The 16,456-nt window shown below is 36.2% G+C and overlaps 2 protein-coding genes across 2 annotated transcripts; both read right to left on the reverse strand.

Moving 5' to 3' along the window:
• Positions 1-3,650: 3,650 nt before the first annotated feature.
• LOC109193142 lies at positions 3,651-6,398 on the reverse strand. Its single transcript, XM_019343974.1, has 2 exons — positions 5,014-6,398; positions 3,651-4,003 (listed from the first exon to the last, which is right to left on the reverse strand). The coding sequence occupies exon 1, from the start codon at positions 6,124-6,126 to the stop codon at positions 5,029-5,031; it is 1,098 nt and encodes a 365-aa protein (XP_019199519.1). The 5' UTR covers positions 6,127-6,398; the 3' UTR covers positions 3,651-4,003; positions 5,014-5,028.
• A 779-nt stretch (positions 6,399-7,177) lies between these two features.
• Positions 7,178-16,174, reverse strand: LOC109193198 (protein IQ-DOMAIN 1-like). Its single transcript, XM_019344044.1, has 7 exons — positions 16,005-16,174; positions 12,789-12,905; positions 11,928-12,182; positions 10,129-10,356; positions 9,215-9,328; positions 8,112-8,637; positions 7,178-7,666 (listed from the first exon to the last, which is right to left on the reverse strand). The coding sequence occupies exons 2-7, from the start codon at positions 12,870-12,872 to the stop codon at positions 7,521-7,523; spliced, it is 1,353 nt and encodes a 450-aa protein (XP_019199589.1). The 5' UTR covers positions 12,873-12,905; positions 16,005-16,174; the 3' UTR covers positions 7,178-7,520.
• Positions 16,175-16,456: the final 282 nt, after the last annotated feature.

The following is a 16,456-nucleotide window of genomic DNA, read 5'->3' on the forward strand; positions in this document are numbered from 1 at the left end:
TAACCTAATTTTTATTTTATTATTGCATCAATATTTTAGCTTTTACTCCGTATATTGTTATTATTAAAAAAAATTGTGAAAAAAAAAAGTATTTAGCGGTTCAACTGCTGCTTAGGAGTAGTTCTTTGAAATGGATGAGATTGGACGGTGTCTATCATCTCTAATATAATTCTCACGTGCAAAATTTACGGAGTATATTAACTCAGGCAGAAATAAAAATCAAAATAAATGACACTAAAATTAAATATAATAAGTAAATGCTATTTTAACACAATTAGCGGTTACAAAAGGACAAACGTTATTTCATGGTAAGTCAAAGGTTTTTGATTTCTCTCTCTCTTTCTTGAAAGGTAGCGTGAGGTATTTATAAAGGCAAGTCAAACACATGCCAGTGCCTCGTGCTCAATGCACTGGGCGATTAAATCGGCATTGCCAAGTGTCACGAAATATCTGTTAGCGTAATGAAAGTGCGATTGGATGTGGTACATCCTTGACGTGATTGGGGTTCTGGTCGGAAAATATACTCAGCTCGTAAAAGGCGTGGCATCTTGTATAGAACGTTCGGTATAGGTCGATCGGGATAGGGTAAGGTCAACAACTACACATAATACTACTCAAATGCATGCCCTATCAGACCTGATGCGACATTTTAACTACACAAAATTGTTATATGTATTGTCATTCGATTTATAAAATGAAAAATTATACCGTGTCTCTAAAAACGTGTCGTGTTTGACAATACATATTGAGTTTATGCTCAAAATCTCCCGAATTGAATTAATAATATGAATTAGTTTTAAAATAAGTGGGATTTAAAAGGGATGGAAACCCTGAAGTCAAAACTCAAAAGAAAAAAGGAAGGAAAGTGCTCTCTTTCCCTTCAACTTTCAAAATCAAATGACTTCTTTTTCTTTTGCATTAGATATCACACAGTAATATTTTAATAAAATTATAAACAGATTATATTATCTATGGCATCGCTTTCATACACGCAGAAAGCATCCAACGTAATGGTCCCCAAGGAAAAAAAAAAAGAAAAAAAAAAAAAAAAAGAAGACAAAGTATCCAAAGTGATGTAGCACCAGAAGAAAATTATTTGAATATTCAAGCAAGATTATTTTATTTTAGGGTTAATTTTAATTTTAATGATATTTTCACATTTAATTATATCCTTTTAATTTTATTATTGACGATATAATATATAAAACATTAACGTGCAATCTAATTATTAGTTTTAAATTTTTAGTTGAGACTTGAGATAATAGATATTGTCCCTCTTTGGTGACATAGTTAGCTTATCAGTCAATTTTGACTTATTTGACTATTATTAGTTGTTTGATTTTGTTAAAAAATTACTATAAGTGTTTGATTAATTAGCTATTTGTAATGGATTATTGCTTCAAAACGCTAAAATTAAAAAAGGTACTCAAAGTAGCTTTTTCGATAAGTTTTTTGATAAAGTCATTTTGCATTAACATCTAATTTACCAAATATTTTCCTACAATCAGCTAATGTTACCAACTAGTCAAACCCACACACAATCAACTAACAACTATTTACCAAACACCCCATTATTTAATTTGACATAAGAATCATACCTATGTGAAATGTCATGAACTTTAACTTCTTCTTTTTTGTTAGATTTAATTTTATCATTTTGAATTGTTTGTCAGATTTAATCACCGACCAATACTGAATATGTCAAAAAAGTTGAAGTAAAAATGTAACGTAGGCAATTTTTTTTTTTAATTTTTTTTTTTTTTTAAGTGTGTGAACTAAAATTGGGATTAAATGTTTATTTTATTGTTATTTTTGGCAGTGGCGGAAAAGGGTTTGCAGCACTTTCATAGTTACATGTACTTTATGGATTTCAAAGACATAAAAAGTGGTAAAAGCGAATAATTCCAATCCGCGGGAACAAGATTAGGATCGTTCTAACAAAAGCCAAAAGGTCAATATATACCGTAACAAAAATATAAAGTAGAAGTGTTTGCATATAAAAAGATGAATTTGAAACTATTTTCTTTTGGGACAAAAGTGATGAAAAGTGTCGAGGTGTTATTCGTTAATAGTCTCAATAAATTGGTCACCCACATACCACATTTTGTAACAAAACATCACTAGCATTTAATTATTCTTGCGGTCTTGCCTATAAAGGCAAAATTCGATCATTTCTAGACTCTCATATCTCATTTTAGTCCAGACAGAATAGTTGAGGGTAAGATTACTTATCGATTCATTAGGTGATAGGATCAGTGCCTAATGCCTACAAGGAATTTCACCATATTAGGAATAATCTTTACGCTGCAATTGTCAGAACTCGATCTTGTATAATTGTCCACAACTGAGTTGTCCGTGCAGACACCTTAGGAGTATTATTCTTGGTAGTAAATATGAATGACTTTTATTTCAAAAAAATTAAATATGAATGACATTAAATAATATAAAATTTGATGAAAAATAATTGAATATGAATTATTTTTTCCTTGTGAATTATGGAAATGCTAATCCCTGTGAGGTTGATTATGATAAAAAAATACATTGATTTGATAATGATGCTTCCTCAAGATAAAGTTAGAGAGGCGGCCATATCCATCATCACCATTTAGGAGACATCTATCTATCCATCCATCATCAATCCTTTAGCTCTTTGTCCTATTTTTTGTCCAAAGGAAAGTGGGGTGCGGAATTTTGTCGGCAGATGAGGCCGAAAGGTTATTTCTTTATTCCTTTCCTCCCTTCCTTGGAAGTGGGCACATAGCTCTACGCCTCTACTTGAAGTTATTCTCAATAAATAAATACATAATATACCTTACCTTCAAGTAACATATTATCGATATGGACTGCTTTCCGTGATCGTGTTAAAACCAATATATGAATAAACCAACTGGCTAGTTTCCCGATTAAATTTGGGAAGCTTCTCGCTGGTATTGGACTTGACTACGATTACGATTAAGTAATTTTTCGATTAAGTTTGAGAAGTTTGTCGCTAGTCTTGGGCTTTACGATTAAGTAATTTTTCGATTAAGTTTGAGGAGTTTGTCGCTAGTCTTGGGCTTAACTACGATTAAGTTTGGGGAACTTGTCGCTGGTCTTAGAATTGACTATGAAGGAAATTGATGCGATTCGAAGAGCGACCAACTGGCTAGTTTTCCGATTAAGTTTGGGGAGCTTGTCGCTGGTCTTGAAGGAAACCAATGCGATTCGAATGGCACAACTGATCGAGAACTATTGTCGTTCCCTTGATAAGCCTGACATGGCAAAATGTGTCAGGCAAAATCAGTTTAACACGTATGCGAGTAAGTCTGGTCCGTGGAGATATGAGAGGCCCTTGTGTGCTGCGCTAGACTCTATATGTAAATGACATTAATTATGCTCCTATAAATACTAAAGACACATGTTAAATGCAAACACACAATCTGAATGTATTTTTTGGATCCGGATTCACATACTTCATAGTATAATAAAATATTCTGTTAAATGTAGATGCAATGATGAAATCTGAGGATTTTCAAAACTTTTCCCCAAGTGCAGGGCCAAACAGAATTATGAGCATGTTCAATCACTCATTTATAATCAATCTAGTTTGGGCAAATGAAATTTCACTGATATGATATCACACCACAACAAGAAGATTGGATGCACATTGCATTAGGGTATATAAACAAATCATCTTCCCATTCATGATCCACCAAATATGTACACAGAATTAAAACACAAGGGAAGAAAACCCCCCCATATCAACAACCATCCAAACATTACATCACTTCACTTGCTTCTTCACTACTACTTCTATCACAGCTTTCTTTCTTTCTTTCTTTCTTCGAAAGCTATTCCAGGCTTCACATACAATCCTCCCGGAGGTGGAGGTGGGGGAGACTTAGGCCGAGGGGGCTTTATTCTTAACACCCTCATCAAACCTTGTACCCCCAACTCGTGCTACTACTTCAACATCCTGAAATCTCAATCGTCTTCAAAAAATTTGCCTCTGCTTTCTCCTCACCTGCACTTGCACACAGTGTCACCGTTCAGCTAAATATCAAATCAGATCAGATCACTACGGCTAATCCACTTGCGGTTTTAACTTTTAATAACACCACTATAATCTTGTGGTTTAGGTTTAGGTTACAACTAACATTGAGAAACAACAAAACCAAAAGATTTTCTTTAAATCTTGATGACACAAACAATAGTTTAAGTCCCGTGACCAACCCTATTATGTAGAGTGATTGACTAAACTTTCTTTAATTATGGATGACATCGACATCTTGTCCAACTTCTCCAATCTCTAACCTATTTCAATATTGCCGGATCATTCAAATAATATTTTTTGTTTTGGTTTTGTTGTTTTCCTAATCCTTTATGAGGAAACTTTACCCTTTTTTCACTAAAAGATAATACTTTTCAAGCATAAAAAATCAAAGCTCAATTAAAGCCACAACAACCCCATACTATGCTTCTCAAACCCCAATACACCAAAAATCTTTCAACAGAAACTTAACTCGTGATGAGATTAGCAAATTCACAAGCGAAAAGGGTGACATTATTCGGTATAAAAATAGCATTTTTCAAACCAATAATAGCAATAGTAAACTCAACACAACTAAACTGTAACCCGGTTTAGTCGAGACAGGGTTATATATATGAATTTTCCATTCTATTTTCTCCGCTTAATTCTTGACATTCAATAGAACCAACCTAGTTCAAAGTTCATAACAAATATGAACACAATAGATTCTGCAAAAAATCTCATCAACAAAAAGCAAGTTGACTAAGCTTTTCACCACCAAAATTCCCATTTTTCTTAAAGTAGGTTCAGCTAACTATCTCACCAGTGCCACTATAATATAATATTTAGCAATTAATTTTATGGGTCACAGTTCAAGATAATAAACAAATAAATGAATAAATAATCGGAAAATCTATAACCAGTAATTAAGCTGTTAAGCATAAAGGGTTAACTCAGTAAACCACGAGTTGAATCAGAATTTAAGGGGGAGAACGTGAACTCACCGGAAAAATAGAAATCTAATCTTTGAAGATGACTGAATCCGCCATTTCCAACAGGGGATTGAGGCAATCGGGGGAGAATTTGCGGGCGAACATGTAAGAATACGTCGAATTCGATTTCCGGAGGGTGTAAATAAGCTCCGACGAAATCTCCGGCGGGTGGTAGGTATGGGGGTGGCCGTCCACCATGTCGGTCCAATTAACCCGGGTCAATGTGTAACCCGCGGAGCCTTTCGGGTCCTGCATTGAAATCAGGGTGGGGAAGTAGTGCTCTTCGGGGTAGCAGGATTCGACGTTTATGCAAGGCTTGCGGAATTTGCGCCAGAGCTTCCGATCTTTGATCACCAGCAAGGAATCCTTCCGGGTCAAGACGAAGAATTGTGACCCGACCCGGAACTCATCGAAACTGACCTCCGGCTCCATGACGTCCATCCCCCTCGCATTGTACCGGTCCCATAGCAAGGAGGAATCGGAGACGATCTCGATGTAGCTAGGGTACTGCATTTCGTGGGAGAGCTTTTGCGTATCGAGGAGGAAATTGTACAAGTAACCGAAGGAGTGGAGGGGGATACAGTGCTGAGATATGAGCGCGAAGAACTCGTTCGCCGGATCGTCCAACATGGCGGTGGCGAGGAGGCGGCGCGCGGCGGAGATTAGAGTAGGGGAGGACCGCTGAGTGGGCTTGGCAGGGATGAATCTGTCCTTAAACACTCCCGTCGGAGAAGCAATTTTCACATTCGGGTCGGCGTGGATGTAAACATTAAACAAGTGGGGATCCACCGGACGGGTGCCATTGAAGAAGAGCTGCCAGAGCGGGGCGAAGTGGAGGTCAGTGTTGGTGAGAAACAAGAACGCGATTTTGGGACGGCGGAGCGCGGCGGCGTTGGTGGATCCCAACCGGAACTTATTCGAAGGCGCCTTTGTAGCGTGCGAGGGGTGCTTGGGGAAAGTGGTCTCGGCGGCGATGGCCTTCTGGAAGAGCGAGAGATCATCGAGTTCGTCGGGAACGGTGATGGAGATCCGGCGGGGAGGGAGAATTCTTGGAGCCAAGAGGAAAAGCAAAGGCACAGTAACAATAAGGGTTACAGCAGGAACAAGAAGAGAAGATCTATACATGATTTGAATTCTTCAAAGTAGGAAAAGCATGAAGCTTTGGAGAAATCAAGAATGGGAATGAAGAAAAAGAAGAAGAAGAAGAAGTAAGGATTAATGAGTGGTGGGTGCCCTAGTGGCAGTGGTTTGGGCAAGGGTTGAAGATAGGGATTAGGGATTAGGATTTAGGGAGGGAGGTGTGAAAAAGACTCGACTAATAATGGGGATAGAGAAGGAGGGTAGGGATTAGGGAACTCGGGATAGGGATAGGGATGGGGATAGGGTAGATCACATTATACGGGAATGAACGATGGAGATGGAGAATGGAACCATGGAGACACAAATGAAGGGCTTTTATAAATATAAAAAATAAAATTAAAAATAGAAATGAAATCAGTATTTAAAATAACGATTCTATATGTATCACTTAAAATAGAATACAAGTTCCAAAAACATAATATTTGGACTACATATGCGTATAAGGAAATAATTAGGCTAGCAGCTCATTTACTAAACATTTTTTTACAACAGTTAATGTTATCAAACTAGTTATACCTTTTTTTACAACAACTAATATTATCAACTAATTATATCCTCTAATTAACACAATCAGCTAACAGCTAACAGTCATTTACTAATCAGAGCCTATATATATATATAACATTTTTATATTGTTTCATTAATTCATATATATAGTGTGGGTTTTGTTGTATTGTGGTGATGAGATTGGGGATGGGGGGAAGTTACAGGGAAGCAGCAGCACATGATGAAAGATGTAGATTGTACACTATGATCAGACCACAGTAATAATAGCACTGTGTACTTGGTAGGACATTGCTGTTGTACTGCAATTTCAGGCATAGATTATTCCCAAATATAAAAAAGAATCATGACGCGTTATTTAATTAATTAATATAAGATTCTTTAATTAAATAATCATAATATTTTATGTCACATGAAATTAGTGTTTTTTTACAGGATTAATTATTAATGAAAAAAGGAAAAAAACAAGGCCATAGCCCATAGTATAATAACTCAATAAGTAAACGAAAGTGTGCTGAGATTTCAACACAAATGTGAAATGTCACAACTTTTCTATAAACCAGACATGACTAAATTCTTCAACACATTTTGTTCCAAAAAATAAAAAACAAAAAATATTCAACACATTTAGAAGGAATTGAACTGGGAAATAACTGAACCTTTTTACAACAGACATGAGTAACTGGCTCTAAAAATACAATGATATCTGATGAATAAATTACAACAATACATTACTATAAATATCGAGATAAATACCATAACATCCTCATCAATCGAAATACCTCTTATCCTTGATATCTCCTACCGTAGATCCTTCAATATTTACAAAATTAAGAGGTAGGAGTGGGATCTTTGACAGTAATCTTGAAACTGATTCACGACTGCTGGGAATCAGATTTTGCAGTCTTTGGATCGTTCACGTTCAATTTTGGTTTGTCCTTTGCTTGTTTCTGTGCACTAGATGTCTTCTTCACAGCAGTTCGACTGGGTTGCCTTGTTGCTTGAGCTCCAAGGGCTGGCCCTGTTCAAATGAAGTAAAGCAAGGTAGCATCCGGTTATCATAGGAAACTGAAAATAAATTCATCAAAAGAGTGGCACCGAGAAACTATCAACTGCAGGTACAGAATGTGTCAACTATAGATACAGAATCTGACTTGAGAATTGCTGACACATAATATGATAGCTACAGGTACAGAATGTGTCAACTATAGATACAGAATTTGACTTGAGAATTGCTGACATATAATATGATAGCTACAGGTACAGAAACTATCGATTGCAGGTACAGAATCTGAAGGTTATTTTTGGACCAGGGTCTACAATGTAAGGTAGAGTCTGGTCCATGGTATAATTTGTCGGGTGTGGGGGGGGGGGGGTGGGGTGGGGGGTGGGGTGTCTTTGAAATTTAGTCTAACAGTAGAAATGAAATATTAATGTGGACAGGAAAGCAGACAAGAAAAACTGACCGCTATTAGGTAGAGACAATCTTCTCTTTCCTTGTTTATCTGAAAGGGTGGTTCTCTCTTTAGGATTGCTGTGTGACCTTGAACCAAGGGTAGGTCTTGAACTAGCTTCTTCGACGAAACCTTCCATATTTGGTTTAGAGTTTGGCGGACCACATAATGTGGTTTCTTGTGTGTTCACAGACCTATTCGGGGAAGAGCTACTGCCATTGGACTGAGATCCAACCATTTTTCCATTTGAGAGTTTCGAGTTGGTGCTTGAATGGGGTTGGGGTGGAACCATTTTCTCATTTGAAATGATAGAAGAAATTGATTTCTTGCTAACGGATTTCATCTGGTTATTGCCACCATTCTTTGGATCTCCAGATCCATTATCATGAATCTTAACTCCCTCTCTAATATTCATGTCCAGAAAGCGATTCTCCCATGGACGGACAGCCATCCATCTCTCCAACCAGTTCCATCCCCAACTACTCTTATCGGGTTCAAAACCAGCTGGTGTAGTGTGCTGCTTTGATCCTGCCTGCCACTGCACCGTAAAGACACAGATTCCCTTCAAGCCCAATCGCAATTATAGCAATATAGATAAATAATTAACTTTACGGGAAATTACTTCACGAGTTGAGTTCAAATGAGGACCAGTATATTATAGAGGACCGTGAGGACTGATGTAGTCGTGTGCCATTAGTCTGTATGTCGTGTGCATGGACGAATGTAGTCGTGTGCCATAATTTGTATGTCGTGTGCATAGGTTTGTTAATTAATAGAGCTTAGTTCGAAACCTGATGTTTACATGTATTCTTGTGTGCCATTGTGTATTAAGTTGTGTGCCTGATACTAATTTATCGTGTGCCCGTAATCAGTCCGCACAATCCTCTATATATTGTGGTCCTCATGTGAACTCAACCCATTACTTCACAAGATACTAATCAAATGGTCTTCAAATGTTGGAGCTTAGAATTTCAGGGTATTATTTAGTCTAGATCTTCCTCGAGTCGAGAAATAGTAGGCAAACCTAGTGCACAATTAGTTCCAACCGACATTTTTTATATCTTGTTTAAACATTAAAGTCACGTTAAAATCTGAGAAGGATGTGAAATGTTAACCTGGTTAGCCAAAGCATAAGCCATTGCCCTCTCACGCTTTGCTGCAGCCTCTTGTCTCTTTAACAGTTTGGATTGAATTTCTTCAACAGACCCAATGCTGTCACACCAACCTTCCTGAAATTTGGAGTAACGATGACAGAGGAAATAAGATGCATGTTTATGCTAATGACCACAAACTACCAATCTCGACTCCAATTTAGCAGGCAGGGGCGGATCTAGAAAATTTTTCGAGAGGGGGCGAAAGATTAAAACAAAAGAGATAGTTTGAAAAATAAAAATGAAACAATTAGAAGCATAGCCATAAATATTATTGGATATGGGCAAAAAATCACAACACATACTTATATCTGTATATTTTATTTATATCTAAACACGTACTATACACACACACACACACAAGGGACTACTATTATGGGGATGGGGTGGGGGAAGGGGGTGGGGGTGGGGGGGGGGGGAACTGCCCCCACTGTGGATCCGCCCGAGTTTAGGCATCAGGGGAAAATAAAAGCTCCCAATCTGCATGAACACTTTCACATCGAGAGCTTAAATCATACAAGGACAAGAACTATCATTACTATTGTGTGCATTGACAAAGCAAGCACTGATGATATAGTGGATAATCTGTGACTAAAGAAACCAAAAATTTGGACCATGTACATATGATAAAATATTGTATTCAAATTCTATGGTTAACAGCCAGATAAGAACATTAATGTGTTAGTTGCCAATATGTAAAAATGACGCTAACAATTGTTTACTAAATATTTTTCCTATCAACCCTCCCCCCGGGCCCTGACGAAAGGTTTTCACATCATTTCTCAAAGCCATGGGGCAGTAATAGTGTCCTTATGCAATACTGACAACATTGAGAAAAAGAAAGAAAATTCAAAGTGATAGCATTAGGAACTGCTTACTTCTATTTCCCGGACATGGGCTTCATGTTCTAGTTGCTGCTGAAGCTTCTGATGTGAAGTTTGACTTTCCAGTGCCATGCGAACACGCCTTGCTCGGACACGAGCTTGAACTCTTACAAGAGCTTGCATACAGCGGAGAGTGATAGCAGCTTGTTTTCTTACAGCATGCCCCCTGACTAGTGCTTGAAGTCTCACTAATCCTTTTAAAGCCCGTAGAGCTCGCCTAGCCTAAAAATTAGCACTTTTAACATTTTAAACAATATTTAAGTGTCAAAAGCAGAGAAACAATACAAGATTCAAAGTAACAACACCCTTCTTCTTCACTAACCAAATGAAAACCCTACTGCAAAGGAGGACTATGATACTTATAAACAGAAAGTTATTGATTGAATAGTAAGCGAAATAAAAAGAAACAGTCTGTGCAATGTAGATCTTTAGGAGGTTATACAAAGACCATAAGAGAAAGCAGATGCTTTCAAAGTGCAGCCACTACATGAGAGGAAAGTGGGCCAAATATTTACTTCGATATTGCATGAAGTGGCCAAGCTATTAGTCCTGCAAGGGAAATTTAACCTCCCATCCCAGATTTGCCATCATGTATGTCAAACCAATGCCACCTAATAGTACCCTCCACGTTCTTTTAGTTAATATTAAGAGTTCAGTCAGTTCACTCTTCGTACCTTTCCTCAAGTTACCATGGCTCACTCAAGGGCAAAAGCATAGATGCAAATAAAAACTAAATAGAGTTACTTCCACCAGAGGTCTCGTCTTTGGTGGCAATTCCAAATTTAGTTCCAGACTATCGTTTTTGCCATTTAACATCCCTAGACTATTATTTTTTGAACACTTTGTTACAACCATAGTGTTATTATTATTATTATTATTATTATTATTATTATTATTATTATTATAGTAGTGGGATAGCCACCTTCTTAGGTAGTTACATACACTTAGGTAGTGGGTAGTTTTATATTATTATGTATAAATACCTACCTATGTAATTGAAGAAAGGGGACTTTTGGAAATCCAGAATTTAGGCTTTCTATTAAGGAAAGATTGGGGAGAAGAAGCACTCCAGAAACGCTTCAATTCATTTGTGTTCTTAAGTTCCTAACCCTGTGACGCAATCCTAATATCCCGGTCCATAACACTAATTGAATTGGAATTTCATCTTGAAAAGGACTTTACTAAATATTGGGCCACTTAACGTGAGTATTGATTAAGAGACAGTCATTTCCCTAATAATTTATATAAGCTTTAAATGATTCCATGATAATTATCACTCTGCATGAATTATTTAGATAGTTAGGTGCATGTGCATGTAATGGCATTTAAAACTAATGTGACCGAAGTGAAATTACAAAATTAATTCCATATAAAAAACCACTGCCAAAATTTTGAATCTATAAAAGAAACAAAATAAAATCCTATATGCACATTTCACAGTAAAACTCAACCAAGCCATAAACCCAAATTCAGTTGTGTCTGCTACATGGATCGTATATCTCCATAAATGCCTATAAATGCTAAAGCCATTGTTAGCCCTGGAACTATTATACTTTATCCAAATTCATAAGAAAAGAAATACTAAATATATTTATAGAAAACTGGATCCATAAGACATATAATTAAAAGGAAGAAAAATGAGAACATAATGATTACATTAAGACTCTTTGCAGGTTGTTCAGATAAAATGAGGCAAAATCCAGGCAGCAAAAGCTAAAAGAAGATTTCAACTAAACAGAGAACAATATATCTACCAACTGACATAAGTTATGCATTAAGCGCAAGTTCAGTACCAGAAATCCTCTAAAAGCTGTTTGAATGCGTATGGCTGCCCATTCTTCTCTCATACTCTGTTGAATTTGAGGTGCATCCTCCAATTGGTGTGAGCATGAAGGTGAACCAACAGAAACCGGAGCTGAAGATACTTTGAAATCTCCAACTGATGTAGAAGCATTATCATTATGACTGAACTCACTCTGAATTAGGTCACTATCAATCTCAACAGAATGCTTTCTCCTATGCCTAGACTTTCTAGTGCCTGCACTTTTCTGCATTTGGACATAATTTCAGCATCCTTGAGAACATGTTTATTTACAGATAGAGTAACTGACTAGACAGGAACACAAAAAGATAGAGATAAAAACTAATGGTTATCAAGAAATGATGTCATAGTAACAAAATTTCCTGCTATAAATCAGCAATCTTATCAAGAAATGCTCTTTAATTTTGGGTAAACATCTTGGGAAATAGCATATTGAGAAAAATGGATAAATCTCATGGCTTGCCTACTCAGGCTGGTGAATTTTAAATAAGCATCCATTAGAGTGTAGGATCTCAGTATCTAGAAGGTAGGAGTAGAATTTAATGCAATTTTAAGGGACATTACTGGGCACGTAGAAGGGATTTGTTTAAAATGTTATTAAAGAAAAATGAAAATAAAAAATATCAAAAGTGTCACTAGGTAGCTAAAGAAAACACACACTCTATTTGTAATGTAATATATGGAATAAAATAATTTTAGCCAGGTGAGGCATATATAATATAATATGATGTTTTTATATAACTGTTAGGTTTTGCTAAATTGGAAAAGATTTAGGAGAAAATAAAAATAAATCTATTGGGAGACAAATAGCATTTTTAAGAAGATGACACACATTTCCATCCTTTTCAGTTGCAAGTGATTTCTCAGGTCTTTTCAAACCAATCAGTGACCTAATCCACTTCCCTGAAACTCCCATGGTAAAGTTGCTTCAGCTCTACCAACCTCAAACCTGAAGCAGAAAATCTTAAGAAATTTAGTAATTCACCAAGTTGATATATACTTATTAAGAAGAACGGACAGATAACAGCAAAAAGATAATCAGCAATTCTTTAAAGGACACCTGTTGTTTAAAAACTGGCTGCTTAAAAGAAAAGTACTCTCTAAAAGGAAGAAATGCAGAAGGGGCAGTGCAATTCCACAAACAAATAATAACATTCAAACCAGGGTAGGCTTCAAAAGAGCTTAATGCAGAACCATGTTAATCTTAAAGATTTTACCTACCAAACGAAGAGAGACTAGCACTTCCCCATTCTATTTTCTATTGAACATCTCCCTTTTGGAACGTCACAACAATGTTTGATGTTCTTTTGTCAATGATAGGGCCATTTTTCAGTTTCAAGAATTAAAATTTCAATAAAAAAGCAAAGTGAACTATATACAATCTTAATCTTTGTCCTCAAAACAAACATTATATACAAGTGTATTAGAGCAAGTAAAATTCTATAATTCTATTGCATTAAGTTCACAACTAATAGGACTCTATTCATTGCCCTCAACATTAACAAAGACTTTGAGAGCAAAAAGTGCAATAAAGTGAGTAGGTGACTATTGCTTTAAGCACAAGGCAAAGCAGATCAGTTTTTTCAGACTAAAGCAAAACGATGGGGACAAAAAGTTTGTATGTTTCTCAAACCAACTGTTTCAACACCAAAACACTCTTTATATTTAAAGCAAATGCATAAAATTTTGGAACAATCTGTGATGTCGAGTAGGATAATCATGTTCTCATGTAAACCTTGTATTAATTTAAGAAAATGACACAGTTACATTTTCTACTGAATCAAGCTGGCATAATAATGCAAATTTTTAACAAAACCAAAAGAGAGTAAGTAGCTTTTTCTGTCTGTTAACCTGCCAACCAAAAGGCATAACCCATTACACAATAGTCAAAACCATACTCAATATTCAATAGAACATAAGATTTATTTATTTATTTTTATAAAAAGATAACTTCTAGCATGTATCCAAATTCAGCATTTATCTGATACTGAATTTCTAAAATGGTTTTAGAGGTGCAGATTACTTGAGTGCTAGCTCTATTACTGCTTAAATGATTCTGGTAATTGTTGATACTTGTAGATGAGAGAATGAAAGTTCCTTTAAAGAAAGTGCTCTAGTTAGTCCAATTTCTACATTTAATTCACAGGATTTTCTACTGGGTTACCTGAATAAAGGAAGAAGAAAAGCAGCAAACAGGATAAAGAAAGAAAACTGAGAAGAGATAAAGGAGGATAAAATAAGAGGATTAGGAAAAGAAAAAAGAAGCAGCAGACTGAAATAACCAAAAAGAGAGAAAAAGTAAAACAAACAAATTAGTAGAAGAAATAACAGAAAAAATCCAAGCAGTGTAGAGGAAGCAATGCAGAAGAGGAGATCAGGAGAAGAAAAGAAATCCAAAAAATCATAAAAGAAAAATGATGAAAAACAAGCTAAGGAAAAGAAATCTAACTTCAGAAAGAAGAAGAAGGCAGCTGGCTGCTGCTAGAGAAGAAAAAATGAGAAAAGGGGGCATTCTTTAGCCATAAGAACACCCCTAACTTATACTTTTCACCATTGATTTGCCTTTGACTGTCTGACTTCAATGAATTGGACTGCTTCATGGAAAAAAACACAGAAAGCAACTGTTTTTTTCCTCACTTCATAGAAATGAATTGACTTTGTGTCACTTCTCTTTCTTAAAGGGAAGTGATTTCTTTTAATGAGTGCAGCAGATGTAAGCTAGACTGGAAGCTGAAATAATCCACATTAGTGAAAGTCGTTGTCATGCAAAGTTAGACTGTGCAATGTAAGCAAAGATGGAAGCTGAGATAATCCACAAGGATAATGAGTGAAACAGATGAAAATTCAGAAACTACTGAATGGTAGGCAGTAGTCGTGATAGAGCCAAACAAGCAGTTAAAGGGACATTATTACATCCATATCTATGAAATTGAAAGCTCTTGCACTATAGGTCAAGGAAAAAATTTGAAAGTTCTAGGCATTTTATGTGGAACTGAAGTTTTCCTCATTTACAGCCAAAAAAAAAAAAAAAAGTGTCTGGATAAGCATCCTTCTCAATAGTTCTTCTAAGGCATGCAAATGCTATAGCTCTTTCCATGTAATCTTTTGGTCGAGTAATCAATGGTGCAACTAGAAAAATGATGATATGATATTGTTGAAGCATTAAATTAGTCTAGAAAACCATAGGAAAAACCTTGTGCAAATAGCTTCTTGTTGGGATTGAACTTTGCCATCATGCCTTCGAGGGCCAATCAGCAAAAGATTTTTTCCAAGATACAGTTCTATTTTGAACCCTTAAGCCCTTCAATTACTTCATACCATGCACAGTTTTCTGCAACTACTTTCCCTGTGTATGCTTCTATATATTCTCAGCAATTATGTATTAGATTAATATTTATTAATGTCTATCATAGTGTCATATGCCACATTGTGAATGATAAGAAAAGTGAGTTGTACTTCAAATCTTCTAGTAATACTTGAAAACCTCGTGCCTAGCATTTAGGGTTACAAGATGGCATTATGCGGCATAAGGAGTTAGTTGCAACAACAAGTTGAATTGGTGATTAATTATGGATATGCCACAGGGAGCTCCTAAGATTATGCAGTCATGGAACGAAGCTAAAATCCTAATATTGGTTGTTTGTAATGCATATAATCAAACGCATGCAAAACTCAATATTTCCCAGCCTCACCTAACTAGAACTAGCTATTTAAGGCAAAGTTTCTAACTTTCTTCCGCTAATGCGGCAAATTTTCACTCCGTACCAAGCCCCAGCTCGCATTCCACAATTCACTACTTGAGGGAAGTAATACCAGTTCAATAATTCATCAAGAAACACAGTCCAAATTAAAAGTGAAAGGAAACCCAATATCCGATTCGAATTTCGAACACAAGAATTGGGAACTCAACTCAGCGGCAACAATGCAGATCTATAGACACATAACTCATCAAAGTGCATGAATTGCTTGTATGCTCCCAACATAAACACGAAGAAAACCACAAAGAATTTGAAGAGTCAAAGTACAGAGAGAGAGGGAGGGAAAGAACCTTATTGTCGGTTGAGTAGACCGATCGATCAGCCAATGATCTAGTCAGGGGAAAGTCAAATCTGGAGTTAACCCAGTTCTCATTTTTCCGGCAATCGGATTTAGTAGAATTGAGATGATTCAGAGGTGAAATCGGAGGATTTTTCTTAGCTTCTTGATAGGAACTTCAAGTAAAGGAGTGTTGAGTGTGGTGCCAGCTAATGTCAGCTTGGTGGTAGGGAAGCCAACGGCGTCGTTTAGAAGCTGTGACGTTGGGTCGTTGTCGTGTATCGGTGTGTGTGACCAAAAGTCAATAACGGGATTTTCATCGGTTTGGGAAATCGGAAATTGGAATTTTGGTTTAGAGAACAAAATATACAATGAATGAAATTTAAATTTTAATATATAAACAAGTTTTATATTTCATTTGATGAAATATTTTAAGAATGAGAGTATTTAATTTATCTATGTGAA

Source organism: Ipomoea nil, unplaced genomic scaffold (genome assembly GCF_001879475.1).
Source record: "Ipomoea nil cultivar Tokyo-kokei standard unplaced genomic scaffold, Asagao_1.1 scaffold1834, whole genome shotgun sequence".
Lineage (NCBI taxonomy): Eukaryota > Viridiplantae > Streptophyta > Magnoliopsida > Solanales > Convolvulaceae > Ipomoea > Ipomoea nil.